Raw genomic sequence first — 24,369 nt, 5'->3', positions numbered from 1 at the left:
GCCAGACCTATGTTAGAGGTGTGCAATAAAGCCAGATCTATATTACCCTAATTTTCGGACTAAAAGCTGCAACGTTTTTCCCTCATTTTGAATCCCGCGGCTTACAGTCCAGTGCGGCTTATTTGTTAATTTATTTGGGTTAATAGGTCACATTATAATTGAAGGCGGCGTCATAAGACTGTCATAATTATGACATGACACTATCATGTGCATTACTGAATGCTTATATCATTAAGTGTCATCTGGCAAATTGTGTCACTAACTCCATTTATATCCAGCTTGGATCTTTTACGTCCGTTCAAAAGTAAGATATTTTCCAGATGACACTAAATGACATCTGTTATAAGCATTCATTAATGCGCATGACAGTGTCATGTCATCATTATGATTGTCTAATGACAGTCTAATGGTGCCACTGTTAAAAAAATGTTACTAAATACCATAATTAGCAATTATTGAAACAACTGGAACAGTAACTGAAGAAATAATTTGCACAGAACATGAATTTTGATTGTTATTTACATCTGTAACGCTCCAATGTGTGCTAGGAGGCATGTTGGGCAACAACAGTGTCGAATGTCTCCCCAAAGGGAGCAGTGATGGCCAAATTAAGCTTCTTGACACAATGAAGCATTGTAGCCAATTGGTTCAAAGTTTCATGGTGGTTCATTTGGTCTTATGACAGTCGTATGATGCTGCTATCAAATAAAGTGTTACCGGTGTTCTGCCAAAATCTACTACATCGGCGAAACGTGCTACATTAGTCAAATTTGACACCTAAAGTACTACCGTGTGCTCTAAACCTTTTTTGTTTCAATGCATACAGGCAGAACGTACAAAAAAAAATGCCTTAAGAAAATGCTTAAATGTAGTTATATCAAATAAGGACGGTTTAAATACATACGTGACTATTGTGGTCAACTGCTTCAAAGCTAACACAAAAAAACACAATGGTTAAAAGTATGAGAGGGTAATACATGCAAAAACTATCTTTGAGGCAGTAAAAAGGTTCTAAATAACTAAATAAAAACAAAAATAGTGAGTACTTGTCGCTTCTAACCGATGCGCGCATGCGTGTGGATGCTTGCGCAAGCGCGCTGAGCATTGTGTAGGACGTTTCGCCGCATAGTAAGGAATGGCCGAACACCGGTTAATATCTTTTGGTGTAAATATCCCATGACACAGTAAGGACAGCTGCGGCTTATGGTCCAGTGTGGTTTATCTATAAACAAACGCCGTTTTCGTGCCAAATTTGATGGCTGGCAGCTTATAGTCAGGTGCGCCTTATAGTGCGAAAATTACGATAATTTGTGTTTACAATAATAGTTGTTACCACAGTAAGCAAAATATGAAAAACATCTCTCAATATGTTAAAGCTAAATCCTACAACACAATCATAAACGTTGTTTAAATATTAGGTATAAGTGTGTCGCTCAAATATATGAATAACATTTTTAATATTGTCATGACCAGAGAGTGTATAGTAAGGCACTAGAATGGTTCTACTCACAACTCAGAGGCAATGGAGGAGTTACGCGACATGGACTTGGGCGAAAGATCATAGTCGCTGTCAGAACGATACAAAAAGGACTCCCTGCGCTGGTTGTGACCCGGGAAGTTGGTGTGAAGGACAAGCCCAGAGCCAGGGGAGGCTTGAGGGTCCAGCGGACTGCAGCTGGCGGAGGGGCCATTTTCCACATCAAAGCTGCAAACATAAGAGCATATCTAATCAGATCATTTAGTTAGCCATTGACATGTAGATGAAAACAGAATCATCAACACATACAATATTTTATGGACTATCAGCACCCGAGATTGAGCATGACCGGCATGATGGAGATTGAAATCTCTCAAGTTAAATGTCTAAACAAATTTCTTAGACCTTGATGCTTTTTAATGTGTCTTTTGAATATGAAACAATGAGTAGCCAATTAGACAGTTTTAATATACAGTACTGGCTGAGAATGAAACAAGTGGAGTGCAGATTGCTTAATGTGTACTATAAATATTCCCTTAAGAGATACACATGCACACACCCTCTCAATTATACACTTGCACAAATGCAAGAGTAGAATTGACCTGGTAAGCGAGGGCACACTGACACGCTACAGTGCACCATGATCATCCACTGATGGGTAGTAGTGAGTTTAAGGCTACTGGGCACAGGAAGACAAATTGAAATATTTTTGTTGTTCCTTGTATTACTGCTTTAACTAGGAGATAATTTTCCGGATGACACAAAATGACATCTGTCATAAGCATTCATGAATGTTCATGTCAGTGGGATGTCATAAATATGATGGTCTTATGACAGTCTTATGGCACCACTGTCAAATAAAGTGTTACCAAATACCATAACTAGCTATTAATGAAACAAATGGAACAATAGCTGAAGAAATAATTAGCACAGAACATGAATTTTTGTTTTTGCATCTGTGGTGCTGCAATGCATGCTAGGAAGCATGTTGGACGACAACATTGTTGACAGCAGAAGTTGACAGCCTCCCCAAGGGAGCAGTGATGGCCAAATGAAACTTTTTGAATGAATGAAGCTTTGCAGCCAATTGTTTAAAGTCTTCATGGTGGTTCATTTGGTCTTATGACAGTCTTATGATGCCGCTGTCAGATAAAGTTTTATCGGTTACAATCTTTTGGTGTAAATATCCCACAATACAGTGAGGACAGCTGCAGCTTATACTCCGGTGCAGCTTATCAATGAACAAATATTGTTTTCGTGCCAAATGTAGTGGGTGGCGGCTTATAGTCAGGTGCACCTTATAGTCTGAAAGTTATGGTATGTAATGTGCAAAAGTGCTGTAGCATTGAACAGTTAGACACATGCATTCAAAGTTTCAGGAACGCCACTTTCACTAGTACAGCATTTGAGGCTCATCCTAAAATTTCATCTGAAATCCAGTCTAGATTGTGTGGCAAACATTGCTGGTTTTCCTAGGGAAAATGGGTTAGGTTCATTGTTGTTCCCACTGGGCTTTTTATTATAGTACAAAAGATCTAGATTAAATGCATGTGTACTGTACAGCACATGTTCATATATGCATGCCTGCACTTTGCACCAACTATTGAATGCTTGACTGCCTGTTCCCTCAGGTCAATCTCCCATTTTATGACAGAGGATCACATGCAGACTGCATATAGTTAAACACCACTCACTCATGCATTCATTCACCCACGCATGTATGCTTACCTACGCATACAAATTATGGCAAAAACTGACTTGTATATAACTCCCAATTAGACTGCTACATCGAGAAGTGAATCTTGTTGTGAATGAATCTTTAAAGGAATGAGCAAAAGAGGTGAAACTTGTATAGTGCAGTGCAGCACTAATAAACCTGCCTTCTAAAAAGTACCTCAGACCTGTGATTCACTTGTGACTCACGGCAGTATTTTGGCTCACACAAAAAGCGATGATAAGTAAATCTTAATTAGAAAATTGGAAACATATAAATGGATGAAAATATCTGCAGGCTATGGTCTTTGTCTCTAAGGTCACTTTACATAATGTTTAAACGAAATATGTTATCAGATACCTCTGTGGTTGTTCCATAATTAGCTAAAAGTAGGAAAATAATCATTGATCTCAGGACTATGTTTGCCCTGCCGTGTTCTTAACCAGACAAAAGAAGGATATCCAAGCATTTAGCCTTAGAATAACAGTACAAAGACAGCTCTTGGGAACAAAGAGACTTTTCGGTGTAAGGGTGTATTTGTCTGGGAACTCATTCTTACTCATATTACTTTCGCATGCTTTCTCGTAAAATGTTCATCTATGGAAAAACACGATTGAGTGTTACATGTAGACTGGATAGCAATGCAAAAATGTTTTCTTTTAACAAGGGGTACAGGATGTGTCTGTGTAGAGACAGATGGCGTGAGAACAAGAGCTGTGTTCGGCCAACCTGTTGTGTGGTCAAGACAACCGGAGGCCAAAAGTTTCATTATTAGAAGTTGAGTGATGATTATTCTTGGAGGAGGAGAAATTTCACAACATCAACATCTGATTACATGAACCTGAACCAAATTGTTCAATGTGTTTTTTTTTAGTGACTCATGTACAATTTTTTCATGTTTCATAATACTGAGCCTTTAGCTGAAAGTGTTTCAAAGAAAATGAGTTTGTTAAAAAAGGAAGTTCTCCCTTTGACCCTACAGAATTTGCTTGGAAGAAATTCTATGAAAACATTCCATTTCCATTTTACAACTTTTGGGATTCAGCTAGTTAAACGGAATTGACTGCACCTGAATTATTGAAAAATAAAAATATGTCATCATGTGTTTACTTGCTTTTTTGTTTGTCGACTGCAATCTTCTAACTTGGTTGCTGCTTGCAACCTCCCAAATGTCATTGGAAATACGGTTTTTATATAGGCCTACTGTTTCACAGATTTTTGCACACATAAAGACTGATGCTTGGTCTGGAGTTTAAATTTTCTTTCTCAGTATTTTTGTATTTAGAAGGCAGAAAAACAGCAAGTAACTTGCCAGGCTGGGTAGAAGCAGGAGAAGTAGGAATCAATCTTCAAGTAGCACAAAAATGGACGCACAAAGTTTGTCAGTGTCAGTCAAAACTGAGTATTGTTATGTTTGATAAGGTTGGATTTGCTTCAAAGTGTATTTCATTATGAGGTACAAAATGGGAATGATGAGGATTTACATTGTGGCCTTTATGACAAGCCACTTGCCCAGATATGGTAGGTGATTCAATGTGTTCTGTTATAGTGGCTATCTCTTGTTTTCTTAGAGTGGCTCTACATACTAGACACAAATTAAATGTGTGCTTCTCGCATATTGTACTTGGTACAAAAAGAAGATTTTGATTCTGATATATTTTTCTGTAAGCACAACTCAAATAAGGATATCGTTTCAGACTTCCACATAATGCATTGTAAATGTATTAATAGAAACCAGGCCACTAACATAATCAGAATTTGAGCAAAGTCATTATACATGCACATTAGGTAAAAATTATTCCAGCAGATGTGCTTCATTACAGAGCATTAGATGCTCAGCAGCTTGCATGTTGCACAATTTCAGGAAATGCAAGGCAGAACTGGACAGGAGGTGTGACGACAGTGGCGATAATGATGGAGCACTGCCTCAGGCATCTTGCTTGTTTAAATGTTTGCGTATGTGTACAAAAAAATAGTAGTGTTTTGTCATGAATCTAGTGAGAACTGTCAGTAGCAAGAAGGAGTCAAAAGCTCACAATTGTTATATGGTACATTATCTTACTGGGTAATTGTGCACGTTTTCCATTGTGTGATTGTGTGATGCCAGAACACTGCACATCTGGAAAAGATTCTCCAAACCCACTGCACATCTCTATCCCAAAAACCACAGACCACAGAAAGTGAAAAGTCCTTTGAAGTCCTGAAAAAATGGGCCAGAAAGTGAAACTAAAAAGCATGCAGCCCCAGGGTTGGGTTGGGTTTTAGTAGTTATTCTGTGCAGACTCAAGCAGATGTGGAAGATATTTAGAAGCTGTCTCAGGTCAGTTTGCCAGCAGCTACAGCAATCTACATAGGGGCAAATAAGTATTTAGTCAACCACCAATTGTTCAAGCTCTCCTACTTGAAAAGATTAGAGAGGCCTGTAATTGTCAACATGGGTAAACCTCAACCATGACAGACAGAATTGGGTGGGTGGGGGGCTGGACAGAAAATCACATTTTTTGATTTTTAAAGAATTTATTTCCAAATTAGAGTGGAAAATAAGTATTTGGTCACCACAAACAAGCAAGACTTCTGGCTGTCAAAGAGGTCTAACTTCTTCTAACGAGGTTTAAGGAGGCTCTACTTGTTAATTAATTACAAAGTTTGACCCCCACCCCCCCAGGCCTATATATTAAATATACAGTGGGGCAAATAAGAATTTAGTCAACCACCAATTGTGCAAGTACTCCTACTTGAAAAGATTAGAGAGGCCTGTAATTGTCAACATGAGTAAACCTCAACCATGAGAGACAGAATGTGGAAAAAACAGAAAATCACATTGTTTGGTTTTTAAAGACTTTATTTCCAAATTAGAGTGGAAAATAAGTATTTGGTCATCTACAAACAAGCAAGATTTCTGGCTGTCAAAGAGGTCTAACTTCTTCTAACGAGGTCTAACGAGGCTCTACTCGTTACCTGTATTAATGGCACCTGTTTGAACTCATTATCGGTATAAAAGACACCTGTCCACAAACTCAGTCACACTCCAAACTCCACTATGGCCAAGACCAAAGAGCTGTCGAAGGTCACCAGAGACAAAATTGTATACCTGCACTAGGCTGGGAAGACTGAATCTGCAATAGGTAAAACGCTTGGTGTAAAGAAATCAACTGTGGGAGCAATTATTAGAAAATGGAAGACATACAAGACCACTGATAATCTCCCTCGATCTGGGGCTCCATGCAAGATCTCACCCCGTGGCGTCAAAATGAGAACAAGAACGGTGAGCAAAAATCCCAGAACCACACGGGGGGACCTAGTGAATGACCTACAGAGAGCTGGGACCACAGTAACAAAGGCTACTATCAGTAACACAATGCACCGCCAGGGACTCAAATCCTGCACTGCCAGACGTGTCGCCCTGCTGAAGCCAGTACACGTCCAGGCCCGTCTGCGGTTCGCGAGAGAGCATTTGGATGATCCAGAAGACGACTGGGAGAATGTGTTATGGTCAGATGAAACCAAAATAGAACTTTTTGGTAGAAACACAGGTTCTCGTGTTTGGAGGAGAAAGAATACTGAATTGCATCTGAAGAACACCATACCCACTGTTAAGCATGGGGGTGGAAACATCATGCTTTGGGGCTGTTTTCTGCAAAGGGACCAGGACGACTGATCTGTGTAAAGGAAAGAATGAATGGGAATAAATTCTTTTAAAAAAACCAAACAATGGGATTTTCTGTTTTTTTTTTTTTTCCACTTTCTGTCTCTCATGGTTGAGGTTTACCCATCTTGACAATTACAGGCCTCTCTAATATTTTCATGTGGGAGAACTTTCACAATTGGTGGTTGACCAAATACTTATTTGCCCCAATGTATTTAGGCTGGGACTTTTTGGGGGGGAAGGTGGGTCTAGTAACTACAGTGGTACCTCTACATACAGAGTTAATTATTTCAACATGTTGATGACCCCGAAACAAAGTGTCAGCAATAAAATTAACTTACAAAAATATTTGTAATAATAAGTTGAAAATGAGCATTTTTTGTTTCCCATCATTCTTGAGGGGAATTCTAAATCAGGCTGCTTAGGTTAGCTATACTTTTCGCCAAGATCGTCATCCATTAAATATGGGACGCCTGCCGGTGTCTTGCCAATGTAGTTACCCCAGTCAAAAATTGTATCCACTGGGCGGAGCCACATGGAGGTATATTTGTGTATTCATTATTCGATCAAAAATGTGTTTGAATGCAAAAATAAATGTGAAACTCAAACAAATGCATTTGAAAGCTATTTTTCTTAGAATTTTTTTTTGATGAAGCAAGTTTTTTGAGTGAAGTAATGTTGTTTTGCGTTTGGGCCACATTTTGGTTAGGACATTTGTGTCTTTATTATTCAATCAAAAAATAAGTTGCTTCAAACAAAAAATATATATTTTCAAACGAAAAAGCACTTCAATCAAAAATTTGATTTTAGCAATCCTTTTTGTGTAGGGGCCATATTATGGGTAAGACATTGGTGTCTAAATCATTAAATCTCCCAAAAAGTTGGTTCAATCAAAAAAAAAAAAATTTTTTTCAAACAAAGATAAAAATCATTTGAAAAATAAAATTGCCCTCCCCGAATTTTTTTCTTTTAAATAATATGCAAAGCACATGACCATCTAAGTGGTAGTCACATGATCGGTTCGAAAAATTATTTTGAAACATTATAAAAATATCTTTTTGTTCATTTCATTCATTTTGTTGTTTCCTTCTATGCTTTACAATAATACTATATATGACATTCATGACAGGTGCGGCAGTGGAGAACGCAAAAGTCTGATGATGCGTGGCAGTCGTTTGAAATAATAGCTACTAGGGGTGTAACGGTACACAAAAATCTCGGTGCGGTACGTACCTCAGTTTTGAGGTCACGGTTCGGTTCATTTTTGGTACAGTAAGAAAACAAAATGCAAAATATAAATGTGCTAGTTGTTTATTACATACCTTAGTGCTTTCAACAATAGGAACATTAGCCTATACAAAGCTAGAATTCTGCTCAAAAGGTAGCGGGTATTTAAAGATAATCCAACAACAATTTGCCTTTCAGACCCCTGTCCTGTGCTAAAGAGAAAAGCAATCCCAATGACAAAGATTTTAACATGTATTTTACAAATGAAATACCTCAATGAATCATTTTTTCCCCATATGAACGGTTTTCGAACGCTTTATTGGTGGATTTTCTCAAGTTAAAGCGCCATACAGAAATTAATATATTTAATTGTGTAAGCAGGATCTGTGTATTATTCTTATTATTAATTACAGGTGTTTTAGCTCATTTCAATTTATTTTATTTAAATGGGCTATTATTTATTTTATTACGTGTTCATATTTTACAAATGTGATGTAGTATTCATTTATATGGTATATTTTATGTTGTATAACTTTAGTTCCTATGTGAATATTAGTTCCTACTTGTTTTGTTGTAGTAGGAGGGTTTTGTATTGAACACGGGGCCGTGTTGGTTATTATTATAGCAGAAAAGACAGCAGTAAATCAACAAAGACAAGTCAACTGTGCCCTGTTCTACCACTCAAGAGATCTGATGGACTCATGAAGTGGGTTACGATTGCATATTAGTTTGAAAATCGACCGGATCCACCGTATTTTTACACGAGTGACTTCCGGTCTGCCCGATCCTAGCTACCGGTAGTAGTATTGACGCAGGAGGGTCGCATCTCGCATCAAATAATATACTCTGCCATTCTTTTCGCGTGCGTCGTGTTGAGCTGCTTCTGGGATGCGTCTACTACGCGGCCACACTGCAACTGGTGTGCATTGGCTGATTGACAGCGTTTCACTGCGTTCTCGCGGTGGCCACGTTGTCGCGCCGTTGACATTTCTGGGTTATACTGGCCTACCGTGTTGGTCCCCGTTATAGTAAAGAAGACGGAGTAAATATAATCTACACAAAGAAACTGTAACCTGATCGACTCACAGCCTCGAAAAGTAAGGGTTACATTACGTCAGAAACTCGTTCGATACGCCTCCGTTCCGAACCGAGCACCATGTACCGAAATGGTTCAATACAAATACATGTACCGTTACCGGTGGGCCTGGCCCACCTGACCCCCCTTAAACTCCGTGTATGCCAGTCACATAAGATCTGCTACTTGTCCAATATTTGTTCAGTTCTGTTGAGGCATTTGTGATGACAGAAAATGAGATTGTCTGTGTCTTGCTTTGGATAGCTTTTTCGTTACACGTAAATAAACAATAAATGTTGCACGACATGCCAGTGCTTACGTAGGTCTCGCAGGCAACAATTGCACTAATCTTTGGAATGTTTTAAGCATTCAACATGACAATATCGGTTAATTCTAATCTGGAATTCATGTCATTGTCATGAAAGCTAATACGTATTTGAAATGGAGACCAATGTGAAAAATCAGTGACATGCAAAAGTTCCAGCTGATTAATCCATTTTATGACACTATCGGTTCTGCAGGAACACTCACGACACATGTTAACTCACTCAATACCACAGACATATAAACAATGTTGTTTACAATGTTCAGACGCTCATAACTAAAGAACAGAAAAGAGTAGAAACACATTTGTAACGATGAAGGATGGGAAACTTTCTGTGTTCATGTAGCCATGGAACACAATATTCCGTGGCACTTGAAAGACTGGGAGTGAAATAGAGCATCATTGCCTAGTGCTAAAAAATATTAAATGAAATATGAAAATGCATTGATTCAAATGGGATTTAAAAATAATTTTAGTGTGCTGTGTGTGCACAAAAGAAATACAAGGTGGTCAAACAATAAGCAACAAATATTTACATGCATAAATATACCCTATCGTATTATTTGTCATATGACATTCTTAGCAAGTATTTCTTACGAAAGCAGCTACAGGATATTCAGTACCACTTTGGCTTGTGCAACTCTGTACAATTAAACAAAATCATAAAAACATATTTTTGGTCTAAATTAGTCCAAACCGAGCACTGTCCTTTCTTTCCTATCTCATGTTTTTCCACCTGAGACAAAATACCCACAGTTCTCATGGGGTGAGACCTAACCTACTTTTTCCCATTTAATTTTTTTCCATAACCTGATTAAACAGACATATGTGAGTAAACAATGATCATGCTTTAACGCATTACATCCTGAGTTACAATCCACACAATAAACTACCAGTGAGTCAAAGTAGCTACAGTGTGTATTCTCTTAATTACACTCAGTACCCTGGGGTACTAAAAGAAAACAGACAATATGCATATCGTTTGTAAGTATGCAACATAAAATATCTCTTGTAGGCAAATGCAAAAATGTCAACACAGCACTTGAAAATTATGGTTCATGCCTAAGGTTGATTTCACGCCTGTGATCTATGTTTGTTCCGATTCAGTTGGTCAATCGATACAGTTCTCCTTTCCGCTTGGGTGTTTGGGACACCTGTCATTAATATGAATGAATACTTATGACAGATATCATTCAGCCTTATTTGGTAAATTGTGTCACTATTGATGCAGAGTTGACATTGTTTCAAATGTCTTTAGGTTGGGTTAGGCACAAAATCTGTCATAAGCATTTATTCATCACTTCACACATTCAAGTTTATACGGACCTGTTGCTTTTTCACCTGAACTGTTTCTGTGTTCCTTTGTTTTTTACTTTCTTCCTTCTTTATTCAGACCTCTTACAACAGACCCCTCTCCACAAGGTCAGTTCAAGCACCTGACCTAAGGCTGTGGGGTGGCCAAGCCGGAGACGCAGCTCACCTCCAATCAAGCACCAATGTTGCAAGGGAAATCCGCTCCCACAAAGTGAGTCGTGCAACGGGATTCGAGATCCCAATTCTGACTCCAATTTAATGCTCTCACTGTGTTAGAGGAAGCTCGCAGTTGCTGATGCAATTCATTTGCTTCAATAAATAAATAAGATAGCTTCACACAGAGACTCACTCAGACGGTCCCACACTCATGCTTCTTCAATTGAGCCAACACTCAAGGTTATATAGTATGACATTTTGTCCTTTTATCTGTTTGTTTTCCCCCTTGATATTTTTTTTTTAACTTAATGAAAAGCTTGCGGTAAATTGTGACTATCCATTCTTTTTAAAGGGACAGACAACACCAAGCTTAAATTACCTTCATGTGAAAGATGGTTGCTCAAAGAATTTAGGTATGCAAATGCAAATTTCTTAGACCTCTTATCATATAGGAAATAAAGGTTTAAAAAAAAATCCACTTTTGAAGGCAGCCATATCTGTAACAAATGTGATGTAAATTATAGCAATGCACATACAGTAAACAATGATGACTTGAACACAGGTGCGTGGGGCAATGTGTATTTATGTCATGTCATGAGAAAGGGCGGGCAATCTAGGATACTTCCATTCGATTGGCCAAAATAGTACTGGTGTTGATAATAAAATAAAATAAATTGAAGTTGAATGAAGCACAAAATACTATGTTAAAATATAATGAACATTCTGTCGCACTCGAATTTTAGACTTGGCCAGTACCACATTCAACAGCAATTGATTATTTATAATGTGCAGTTTAATGTAGAGTATCACTTGCCTCATTACTTTCTCATGAGGACATGCAAAAAAGCACAAATCTTATGGGTACAGGAAGCAAGCAGAAAACTGAAATATTGTAAAATCTGTGTAAATGGCAAACTGCTTTAAGCACAAAACTCTAGAAACTGAAATAACAAAAGAAAAAGGCAACCATGGTAAAATATTGAGACACAATGAGGTTGTGCACTGATGTCATTTGTCCTAACCTGTAACTGTGGCCATGGTTGGAGGCATGGAGTTTCCTGATAACTTCCTCGCTGAAGTCAAAGTGAACCCTTCCTCTGGCACAAGGTGAACGCCGGTGCATTGCCCCAACACACACATGTACACACTACCTGGCACACGCGTGGAACCACAAATACAGCAGCAGGCACACGCCAAGACTGGCAGATTTTGCCCACGAACACCACACTCACAACTTTAACAAGAAATGTCACATATCTTAACAGTCCATCAATGCACACACTCACTGTATTTGCACAAACTGTCATTCAAGCTGAAAATGTATTAAAACATATAAAACAATCACACTCACGCAGCGCCTATGAAACAGACATTCCAGCCACACATCACTGAAATTGCTGCAAAAAGTTACCCAGCATATTCACCACTCACCCCATACCCAAATAAAACAGGGAAAGAATCACTCAAACAGCCTGACCCAAAGACACTTGAGCTAATGTCACACACACATTATACAGTACATCACATCATGCAATTCTTGTCTGCTCTGACACTCTCTCTCTCTCTCGCTTTCTCTTTGTGGACTCTTTGGCAAAGGCTTTAGTTCCTCCTTGTGTGTGCATGTGTGTGTGTGTGTGTGTGTGGTGGTGGGGGGGGGGGGGGGGGGGGGCTGCCTTCACTTCAGTGCAGCCCGGCAGAATAAAGAGTGATAACCAAGATCTGAAGTGGATTCACTGGAGTCTGGATTCACTTATTACTAACAGCCTCATTGCTCATTAAGTGGATACTTAACCAAGAACTTAGCAGCTTCACTTCATCCACATGACCGCTGAACAAAACTTCACTGAGTCTCGAAAGGCTCATTTAATTAATTTAAAAGATCACTTTAGGTTTCAGTTCTGTCTTGAAGTGTACACCTTTATTTGTCCGTATGAGATACAAATATAGTAAGTGGCATCTGGTATGATTACAGGGGGTCGCTATACCTGATTACAGCTCATTGTCCAGTACTGTACAACAAAATCCTCATTTCCAGATAATTTAACGTTCTTTATTACCATACAGAACTCACCAGTAAGCAAAGCTTGAGATTTGTGTCAAAACAAATACAGTACTAATTCGAATAGGCATCCATTCAGCAATCTGAATTTGAATGAATATGTAAGAGCACATTAGACTGCGTTTAAGTATCCATTGTTGTGGTCCGTGAAAGTATCAGTACATGCTAGTTGTCCAGAGCGAAATACAGTGGTACCTCGACATACGACGCAAAATTTGATTCGTCATTTGTTTGTACATCCGACATGCTTGAAATACGACGATTTATGACAGCGCCGCAGTTTCTTTGTTATTCCGCAAGACGGACGCACGGCAGATTTGCTTGAGAAAGGAAATCAACATGGGTTCCAACTTCAAGAATGTTAGTACAGGTGGTGAAAAAAGGAAAAAGGTGAGGCTTACCATTGAAATGAAGATGGAAATGATAGAAAAATATGAGTATGGTGTGCGCGTCCGTTAACTGGCTCGACAATGCGGCCGTAAAATGTCTACGATCTCGACGGTCCTCCTCCGACTTCCGTTTGCTAGTCTTAAGTTAAGGTGACAATTATTATTGTAGCAAAATCGCCCAAAAATTGCCAGCTTCATCAGGTTTTCAATCATTTATTTCAGAACTTGTGCAACACAACATGGCTACTGTCCACCGCAGCTGACAAAGTGAATGTAAAAAGTCCTTCTCTCACTCTGTCAAGTCAGCCACACGGTGCGTTCAGGCACACCACACAAAACACATCCGCTACATTAGAACTCGATTCGTTACATTATTACAGGTATTATTATTATTATTACGATTACTATCATATTATTCTGATTTTTATTCATAAAATTATTTGTCTTGCTGTGTATAATTGCTATTTGCAATAGTACCAGCAGCATTTACTAAGGATTTTGTGTAGGTTTTCGGGCTGTGGATAGAATAAATGGAATTATAATGTATTCCTATGGGGAAATCCTGCTCGACATACGGCCATTTCTATTTACAAACAAGGTCCTGGAACGAATTAACTTCGTAAGTAGAGGTACCACTGTATCTGACATTCTTTCATTTTCTAGAACATTTATCCTCACTAGGGTCATTGGTAAGCTCGAGCCTATCCTAGATAACGATGAGCAAGAAAATCCGTAGACCCTCTACTTCCCCTGAACCCTGAGTACTCTTCCTCAATCCTCTTCTCTCCTGGGCGCGGATAGTGATCCATCGACTACGTGCGCAGGCATGGAGGCGTGTCGAGTTTGCTCCGCCATGGGCTAATGGAGGCGGCGTCTTGCTTGCCTGTCGTCTCTCATGGAGCAGTCTCAGCTCCGCATTACTCACATACTGTATTAGAATAGGCATACATATGACAAAGTGCTACTGAACACATAGTAGGATGTTGACTGCTTAATACTCACAGGTGATTTGTCGGAATACTGGCTTCCCCACGACATATTAGTAACATCGCCTGCGCACTCACCTTTACCTCTTCTCACTTTTATCTGATATACTGTCCCTCTACTCTCCAATGGTTACTAGGTATCTGCTCCCCACGTGGTGTCCCCTCAGTAAGAGTAGATGGAGACAGCAACGCTGTTTGTATCAGGTAACATACATATTTAATGCTTTATTTTTCACTATTCCCTCTGTTATTCTGTTTTTTGTTTCTCTTTGTCAACCCTAAACCATTTTCTGTCCAGTTGCTTTTTCTGATTGGATATCACAATTTAAATGACCACACTGGGACTACACTAAATTCCCATGTGGCATATTAAAACTGTGCAGCCTTTAAAGACATTCAGAGTCCCATTCTCCATGCCCAAGTAGCTGAAATGGACAAAAAAAAAAAAAAAACATTTGTTATCACAGTTGTTGGCATAGCAGAGCCGGACCTAGGCTTGCCACCCGTCCCTTGAAATACGGAATCGTTCCGTAATTGGAAATTAAAAGTTGCGTTCCGTATTGGTTCAATACGGAACACTGTTTATTCCGTATTTCACAATTGTTCCATGGAAGACCTCACGCGACCCGCGGGTCCGGCGGCGGGGAGTGGCGGGCAGAGGTGCGCCCAGCCCATGAACGTCTGTCACACACAAACGCACACTTGCGCTCATGAGTGACCACTGAGCCAACAATAATGAACAAAAAGGGCAGGAGATATTAAAGACAGCAAGATAGTTATCTGCTTGCCCGCTGCTGTCTGCCCTGCACTGACTGCGCTCCACTTCCGGGTTCGTTGCCGAGTTACCTCGCTCGCTCTGCTCAGTGCAATGCCCGCGCGTTTTCAAAACAAAGATGTCTTCTTCAACAGAAGCTCAGGACACGCCACCTCGTCCTCAAAAGGGGAAACATCTCCAAAAAATAGACTGGGCTCAATAGAGTCACTGATGATGATTATAAAGCGAACTGCAAGGCAGGCAGGAAAGTTTTTGCTGTGTCTCACAGAGGTGTAAAACAGCATGCTGCAGGGGACCTGCACAAACGGAATATAAGATCCCAGAAGAGCCTTCGTCACAATTCTTTGTACCTGAAACATCCCCTGAGCTTGATTTGGTATTTTATGAACGAGTCAGCTGCTGGAACCACCAGCATGTGCCCTTATAGGTAAACAAGAGTACAAAAATGTGACCCAAAAATTGAGTACCGGTATTTGTGAAACACCAATCCAAACAATACTAAACATATTTCTTAGTCAAAACTAGGGCTGTCAAAATGATCACGTTAACGGGCAGTATTTTTTTTTTTAAATTAATCACGTTAAAATGTTTGACGCATTTAACGCACATGCCCCGCTCAAACAGATTAAAATGACAGCACAGTGTCATGTCCACTTGTTAATTGTGTTTTTTGGCGTTTTGTCGCCCTCTGCTGCCGCTTGGGTGGGACTGATTTTATGGATTTCAGCACCATGAGCATTGTGTAATTATTGACATCAACAATGGCGAGCTACTAGTTTATTTTTTCATTGAAAATTTTACAAGTGTTATTAAAACGAAAACATTAGGAGGGGTTTTAATATAAAATTTCTATAACTTGTACTAACATTTATCTTTTAAGAACTACAAGTCTTTCTATCCATGGATCGCTTTAACAGAATGTTAATAATGTTAATGCCATCTTCTTGATTTATTGTTATAATAAACAAATACAGTACTTATGTACAGTATGTTGAATGTATATATCCGTCCTACTTTCCATTCCAACAATAAATTTACAAAAAAAAATGGCATATTTTATAGATGGTTTGAATTGCGATTAATTACGATTTATTAATTTTTAAGCTGTGATTAACTCGATTTAAAATTTTAATCGTTTGACAGCCCTAGTCAAAACCTAACAATACTGAACATGGATGTTTAAGTATGCATTATTTCTTAAACATCAATTGCGTTACGTCATTAGATTGTGCTGGTTGTGCACTTAATATCCAGATAGTATTGACGGCTAATGAAGTTCAATTCCACAAAATAATACAGTATACAAAGGTTGAATCACAGCAATATGTCTTACTTCTTTAAAGTGGATAAAAACACCCCCGCCCCCCCAAAAAAATTATATTAGGACCTGTTGTCTTGAGATTTACTTTCAAAACATTGTCCATAGAAAAGAGTCCCAAAGCCTGCTGAGGCAAGTAAACCACAGTCAATCATTAACCCATAAAGACCTGCAACATAAAGCAATTATCAGAGAATCCTAAAATTTGAAAAATAAGGGCCTAATGAAACCTTTTTTTCCCCCCAAATGTGTAAAAAGAAATGTCAAAATGAATATGTGTAAAAAGCGCTCTAATATCTATAACCCTAGCTAAATCCTGTTTTTTTTCCCCCCTCATGGAACCTGCAGATGCATGTGTTGACTTGCATCCATTTTTTTATAGAAATGTCAAAATTCTGAATTACTCTCAAAATCATGAAATTTTAGATGTATCAAATGTGATACATTTGGCAATAAAGGGTTAAATCCCAAATGATAACAACATAAACAGCCACAAGCAAATATAGCACCACACCATTTTAAACGTTAGAGGCCGCCATTGTTCTTCTGCGAGTGTTTGGTAGGCCGTGACCGAGTGACATCTGAAAGCCTCATATACTGAAAACCAAAAGATGGCAGTGTGTTATTGCATCTGATTGCCGCGAGTTCAGGCAGGCCATAAATCTCACTCACGTTGACAATAAGTGACATGCAAGATAAGCCACAAGATGGGCCACACGACTGCGGAAAGGGAGTTCAATAAAATGACAGCTAGAAAGGAACTGAGCACTTTCTGTGTCAGATGTGATAAAGTGGTGCATCCTGGACCCCGAAAAAACCCTGGTTAGAATTACAATATACCACTTCACATGTTAAATACAACATCGTTAATAGAGGAATGATTGTCATAATTTTTAGCTGGCGCACAATGTCACTATTTTAACATGTACCTTAAAATGCAATACTGGCTAATTTCTATGATGAAAACAGATTGTATTTATCATATTTAGATATTAGGCCAATGTGTGTTTTAGAATTGTCAAATGTTTTCCTGGGAACCTAAGTGCAGTTTTGTCACATTTTGCAGCACAACTCAGATTAAACAATTTCTACATCAACATCAGATGGCAGCCATCATACTTCAAGGCCTTCTGAATAACATGCTAAAAATAATGTCAGAAAAAAAAAAAACAAACAAAAAAAAGCTCAGAAGGATGGATTGACAAACAGTGTTTTCAAACTATATACACATAAATGAGTCACAAAACTAGTGTGGGCTAACTAAATTTTCGTCATTTCGAAGTGCTGGAATTTGGCTGACTCCCATTTCCAAGATGGTCGTACAAATAAAAAAAAGCTTCACCGCACAGTAAAATAACTGTAAGCATAGACTTCACCATCAGTTGACGAGACAGCTCCTGCAAACATTGCGCCACGCCTTCCCGTTGGGGGACAACCCAGGCAGAGCTGAGTTGGCGTTCACTGTGATAAACTCAAACACATGCTGTGTTCAAACGCCGGATTTAGGTGGAAACAGGACGAATGTTTTACTGAATACAAGCAGGCAGGAGTGTCTCAAGAGTGACTTGGTCGAGGATTCAAGGTAATTATTATATAAAAGAGCCCCATGCATGCACTTTCAACTTAAAAAGCCTTTTGTTTCATGAGGGCCGCTACGTTGGATTACACACTAGCGTAAGTTTAGCTTGAAATATTTACGTAAAATGAATGCTAACTGCCAGTTTTTTGCTTTTAACCAAGAATCTAGACTGTTCTATGTTCATATCTATAGAAACTCCGGGATGTACGCATTTATTTACAAGAATTTTCAACATTAAAAGCTCTTTGTGATGGCCACCATGTTGTATCCGTTTAGAGTAGCATAACTTTAAATTCAAATTATCAGGTAATTTTTGGCCAACTGCACGTTTTTTGGCAAAAAAGTAGCAATTTAGACATTTCTACCTCCATATAAAAAAAAAATCGCCTTTTACGTGTTTTATTTCATGCCACATTAAATCTAAAAACGACAAAGGCCAGATAGCCGGCGTTCTGTCAAATTTTGCGCCCCACCAGAAATTGCAACTTCGCGGTTCTGCGAATGCGTGTAATGAGAAAATAATAATAATCTGGAATCTCCAGCAACCCCGCAACCCTCGTGAGGACAATAGGCTCAGAAGTAGAATGAATGAATGATTATAGAATTAACCAATTTTGGAAAATAAACCTGAAAAAATGAGGCCAAAAAAAGAAGCATATTGAAAAGACAAGGTAAAGGAAGAGAGGGTAAAGTGATGATAAATCCCTTTTCAATCCGAATACTTCCTATTGCCCTTTCTGAAAAATTGGTTATTTATCTAATCTCTGCTGGTGGAGTACTGCTCCTTTCAGCATCACAGCACACTCTATTCTGTTTGACGTCAGACCCAATCATGCTGTGATAACCTGAGGGCATGCAAGCATCCTTTCAATGTCCATGTATTAAAAAGTGAAGACCCTACCAAACATTAAATACTGGGGAAAAATGAACAATTTAAAATTAAACGGCGTATCTTGTTTCGAGACCGTCATTTAATTTTATGACTAAATTGAAGAATTCAAGTGAAAACATTTTTCACTGCATATTCCAAGGTAGAATAAAAAAAAAAAAGTCAAAATATTAGGGTCTGTTTTACTTCCATAGAATGAATGGCCATATAACCAAGGAATGCTGTGAAAATATATTTGTTTATTGTGCAAATGTTCAGGGGAAAAATGATAATTGAGAAGCACTGTTTTAAGAACTACAAGTCTTTCTAACTGGATCCCTTTAAGATTTTTCAAATTCAACATGTAAAATAAGCTCACGATTTTATAGTTTTAGAAAATTGCAATTACTCTTTTAAAAGTGCATGCAAAGACAATAATCCTAAATAGCAAAGTATGAAATGGAATGCAAATAAGATCAACGTAATGCACTCAACCATACCTGACAAGTCGTACATTTGATTCACTGAATAACAGTAGAAATGCAGAACACTCAACATTAGTTTTCTTTGCTTCTGCTATTGTTGTGTTGAGTTAATGCACAGTACCAAAAAAAATCGAGTCTGGAAATCATTCAGGCAGAATACAACACACCCTTAATGAAAGCGTCTTTACAAACCAAACTATGATCATTCCCTAAAATATTGTTTAACGAACAGTGACTGTCAATCTCTGAATTTTCTTTCAAAGTCTCTTAAATGAGTAGAATTATAGACAGGAGTCACATAATAAGCCTGTTATTTCATCATTGAGTAACTTATCATTGATTGCCAGCACAGCAGTAAAAACTGTGTACTTAAAAGATGACCATGTTTCAAATCCTATGAGTAAAGAGCGAAAATATTTTAACAAAACTGACAGCAACCAAGAAAAGTGACCACTTCTCGTATGACTTCACATACCCAACCCAGGAGTGGCGACGGTGGCAGAATGAACTGAAAGAAACTCCCAGACTTGATGATGCCATCGTCATCGTCTTGATTGGCCTCGCAATCAAAAATGTGTTTTGTTTCTTCTTTGTGTTAAGCTGTCGCCGTTGTTTCTTGTTTGTGTAATGCTTTCGCCGAGTGTCGACTCAATTACTTGATTCATCACTTTGGAAATCTTAAAGCGAGTATTAACAGATCTCGTTAAGGAGTGCCACAGAGAACATGCAAGGTATCCTAGAGTTCCACAGCTGAATGTCACAAGGTAGTCTCATGGATGCAGGCTGATTATCTCAAGGTTCTTCACAGTGCAAAGTTCTGTGTTCAATAAAATAGTGAGTGTTTACAAAAATCTTTCCCTTCTCAGGTCCATGGAGTTGGTAGCTTGAAACCACAATGAGATGAAAATGTTTGGATGTGTCTGAAATAATCTTCATTCCGTCTTGGAGATATCTTGCAGCAGTCAACACAAAACTTAATGAAAAGACGTTTCACCAAATATTCAGCGAAAACAAAACAAAAATATGTGTCAAATATACACATAGTCCAGTATAGATAACAGGATCTGTCCCATTCCATTTGTCCTTTAAACGCTCAACAGCTTGTTTTACGACTGTGTCCCTCTGAAACTGACACTATTCCTACTTCTTGTCGTGGCCCCAGCTCAGGTTGGATGGCCACCGTACAGGTCGCATTTCATTGATGAACTCTGATCCCCCAGCTTCAAGTGAGTAAAGAATTTATGTACATATGTCACCAAAACAAGTTAATCCTGATTTAATTTGATTTGTAGGAATTATTAGTCCCAAACCATCAGAATATGCCAATTTGGTAACTAATGATAGTAATGAAAGGGAATTTTGTTGTATTTTTGATTTTGTTTGACATTAAGAAGATCATTTAAAGCGATCCTATTTCATTCATGCTTTCAACGATGATTGGAATTCTGTAATATGCATGTCGGCCAGCAGTTGGCGATGGCATTATTACGCTTTTAAACACATCTCACTGCCTGATTGTGTCCAAATGCATGTTTGAAGCCTACAGAGTGTTTGGGGTTAGAATTCGATTTTTTCTAAAAATGCAACTTTACACTGTAGTAAGACGCAATACATATATAGTTTGCTGGCCTTTTTTTGGTAGTGGGAATTTTTACCATGAACAGGTATGTGATATGCATATGATGGTCTTATTTCTCTCAAAACAATAAAAGTATCATTCTCAAAATCTTCCAATGACAGAACTGTTTTAAACATTTGCATTGTCAGGCTGCAAAACACTACTAGCAGCCAAAACTATGCAAAAATTTGTATGTGTTTACCAAGAGCGTAGGTTTGCATAGGGATTGTAGGGACACAACACTACCAACTTTTCAGGATGCTGAAATTGCCCCCACCAACTTTTAAGCAACCTTATTTGCATTATATAATGACTTCAGTTATATAGGTCATTTAGATTGCCTTCCCATATATGTTGTAAGGATATAATTCAATTGACCCTACATATTATTAAGTGAATTACAGTACTTTCATTATGTTCAAACAAAGCCTGAACGATAATGGAAAAAACTATTGATGCGATTTTTGGGGGGTTTGCGATATATTGCGATATTATATTGCGATATATAAAAAAAAAATTATAAATATTTTTTGAAAGAAATTTTCACTAGGTGACTTGAATAGCTGTTTGGAAAGACTTTGGATGACTCACCATCGCCACAGTGTACAGTGATCCCTCGTTTTTCGTGGTTAATGGGGACCAGAACCTGCCGCGATAAGTGAAAAACCGCGAAATAGCGCACCCCCCACCCCCCAATTTATTATTATTTTTTTTTTTTGTGTGTGTGTTTTTGTTCTCAATGTATTTATTCAGATTTTGCATTGGAAAGAGATACATATAAGACATGTTTTTTTCTCACTTTCCCCCCAAAGTGCTTCAAAAAATGTTAATAAATATATGTTTTTTAAGCACTTCAAATGTTATAATTATGATCAGTTTTAAACATAACTGTCCAACCAAATCATTTTTGAACAAGAATAAAATACTGTAGTAGATAAATGCTTGGCTTTATTAAATGCTTCTGTTTATCTACCTTAGCTGTGACCGTTAGAGTGACATGTAGAAATTTCAAACTCCTCATAATCACTTTTGGCATTTATATGTCTCCAACGTCTCCACACATTCACACATTCATTCCAGCGCGGCTTCCTTGCAGAAACTGTTTAACAAGCTAAACGATGATTGACAGATGCCCGTGTGAAGTCTGCTTCTTTGGCCAGATCAAAGCCATGTTAACTGTAATAAGCAAGTGCCGCAGTGACTGAGAGGAACAAAGACCTGGGAGAGGGAGGGTGTGAGGCTGTGCGCAGATCAGAAAGCAAGGTGTATGTGGATTAAAAAAAATAAAAACTATCGCACGTGCTTGCGATGGGACTATGGCGCACGCGCACATCGCGATGGCGATGTTTAAACGATATATCGTTCAGACTTAGTTCAAACTTACATTGACCCCTTTTCACTTGCTGATGTGCCAGTCCATTTTTTTCCCCTCTAACGCACGTTTGATTGGCTGTTGACTTGAACCCCCTACCCCCACATTCACAGCCCGACAGAAATACAACATGCCGCCTCCTCCGCCCCTTTCGAAGACAAGGGATATTAGAAGTTTTTTTCCACCAGTAGCAGCAACTGTAAGTAATGTACAAAGATGTCAATGTTGTGGAGGTGGGGAACACACCACTAATTTTGCTACTGAAAGTCCGTGTGAATTTCTCGAGCTCCAGGAGGAAGCCGCGTTGAGAGAAATATCGCCCTGTATGTTATCTGCTGTTAACGTTAATTAAACTGTAAGAAATGTGGTGAACTAAGGATTACCCACTTATTCTGTAGATAGTTAATTGAGGATTAACAAGTTTGTATTTCTTGTGCATGTTAACATAATTTGTGTTCAAATATCGCAATATGAATTTCCTCATAAAATCCAGACATTTTTCAGACAAGTTTTCAAAATGTTTCTTTAGTATTTTTGAAAACAGGGGTTTGAATCGAACAGTGTATCAATACACATGAAAGTTAGTATAACACATATTTATTTTGCATTGATAATTTAGCCAATCAATTAATGATGCTCATATTGTTGAGAAATGTAGCCATTACCCCTGTTCACCCAGTCTGTTTGGTCTCATAAATGTTCCGTCCCCAACTAAAAGTGTACATGCAGGTTATGCTGTTATATCGTCCCTACCAATGTTGAGACCAAACCTACGCGCTTGGTGTTTAAGGGCAGGCAAGGATGAGCTCTGATGCTGGAGAATAACCCCTTGGCACAGGCTCCCAAATCTTGTCTTTAAATGCACAGTTAGGACATTTAGCAATGTGTTGTCCTATTGCCTGGTGGTTGCTTCCCTCTGGCAGCAGGTCCACGAATAACATTAGATAATGAATGACACACATCTCAACAACAATGGTTATCACCATGAGCACCAGTAAAGCTGTTATTACATATATTTTGACTCTTGAATGTACGATCAATATACAGGGACGGCGGTGATGACGACGATGATGGCAGTGGTATTGGTGGCTGTAGTGATAGTGATGATGTGATGATGATGATGATGACGAGATTGGGAAGTGACCGTATTCTCATGGAATTTTAAAGGAGTGAATTGGGGGTGGGACCCCAAAAAAGCTTGGTTTCTTCCCACTCCTTTTCGAGCTACATATGTATGTATTAGGGTTGTTCCGATCATGTTTTTTTGCTACCGATCCGATCCCGATCGTTTTAGTTTGAGTATCTGCCGATCCTGATATTTCTCGATCCAATTGCTTTTTTTTTTTGCTCCCGATTCAATTCCAATCATTCCTGATAATTTTTCCCGATCATATATATTTTGGCAATGCATTAAGAAAAAAATGAATAAAACTCGGAAGAATATATACATTCAACACACAGTACATAAGTACTGTATTTGTTTATTATGACAATAAATCCTCAAGATGGCATTTACATTATTAACATTTTTTCTGTGAGAGGGATCCACGGATAGAAAGACTTGTAATTCTTAAAGGATAAATGTGACTTTGTATATTGTGACTAAATATTGCCATCTAGTGTATTTGTTGATACTGCAGCCATTAAACCCAAATGCATGATGGGAAGCGCAACCATGACTGTGCGTAGGGGCACCAATTGATATATCTTCTCTGCGTTGGGAAAGAACTTAGGGTGTTAAGATAATGATCAACTTCTACTTTTCTTCCCCACATTGCCTCCCACGTTAATTTTAATTGCTGAGAGAGGGAATGCAAGGCTTTAGCCAAATAAAATAAGGGTTCCAAAGGCTGTCCAAATTTTCTCTACTTATTATACGCTGCGTTTAACTCTATATATTGGTAAAACGGTGCCTTCATAGATTGAACGCGACAATGCGTGAATGGGTCGTGCAGCGCATGCGTTAATTATTTAACGTGATTAATT

General features: G+C 38.5%; 1 protein-coding gene across 5 annotated transcripts in view; it reads right to left on the bottom strand.

The window, feature by feature from the left end:
• pde4ba (phosphodiesterase 4B, cAMP-specific a) overlaps positions 1 to 24,369 on the bottom strand; it is a 240,747-nt gene that overhangs the window by 80,460 nt on the left and 135,918 nt on the right. For 4 of the 5 annotated variants that reach the window (XM_057842031.1, XM_057842032.1, XM_057842034.1 and 1 more), the window contains one exon: positions 1,511 to 1,705. In XM_057842031.1, the coding sequence (XP_057698014.1) occupies positions 1,511 to 1,705 (195 nt within the window). Of the gene's footprint in view, positions 1 to 1,510; positions 1,706 to 11,956; positions 12,386 to 24,369 lie in introns of those variants that run through there. The other variant, XM_057842036.1, reaches the window with a different exon arrangement.

Source organism: Corythoichthys intestinalis, chromosome 7 (assembly GCF_030265065.1).
Source record: "Corythoichthys intestinalis isolate RoL2023-P3 chromosome 7, ASM3026506v1, whole genome shotgun sequence".
NCBI lineage: Eukaryota > Metazoa > Chordata > Actinopteri > Syngnathiformes > Syngnathidae > Corythoichthys > Corythoichthys intestinalis.
This window is presented reverse-complemented; position numbering and strand designations above follow the sequence as displayed.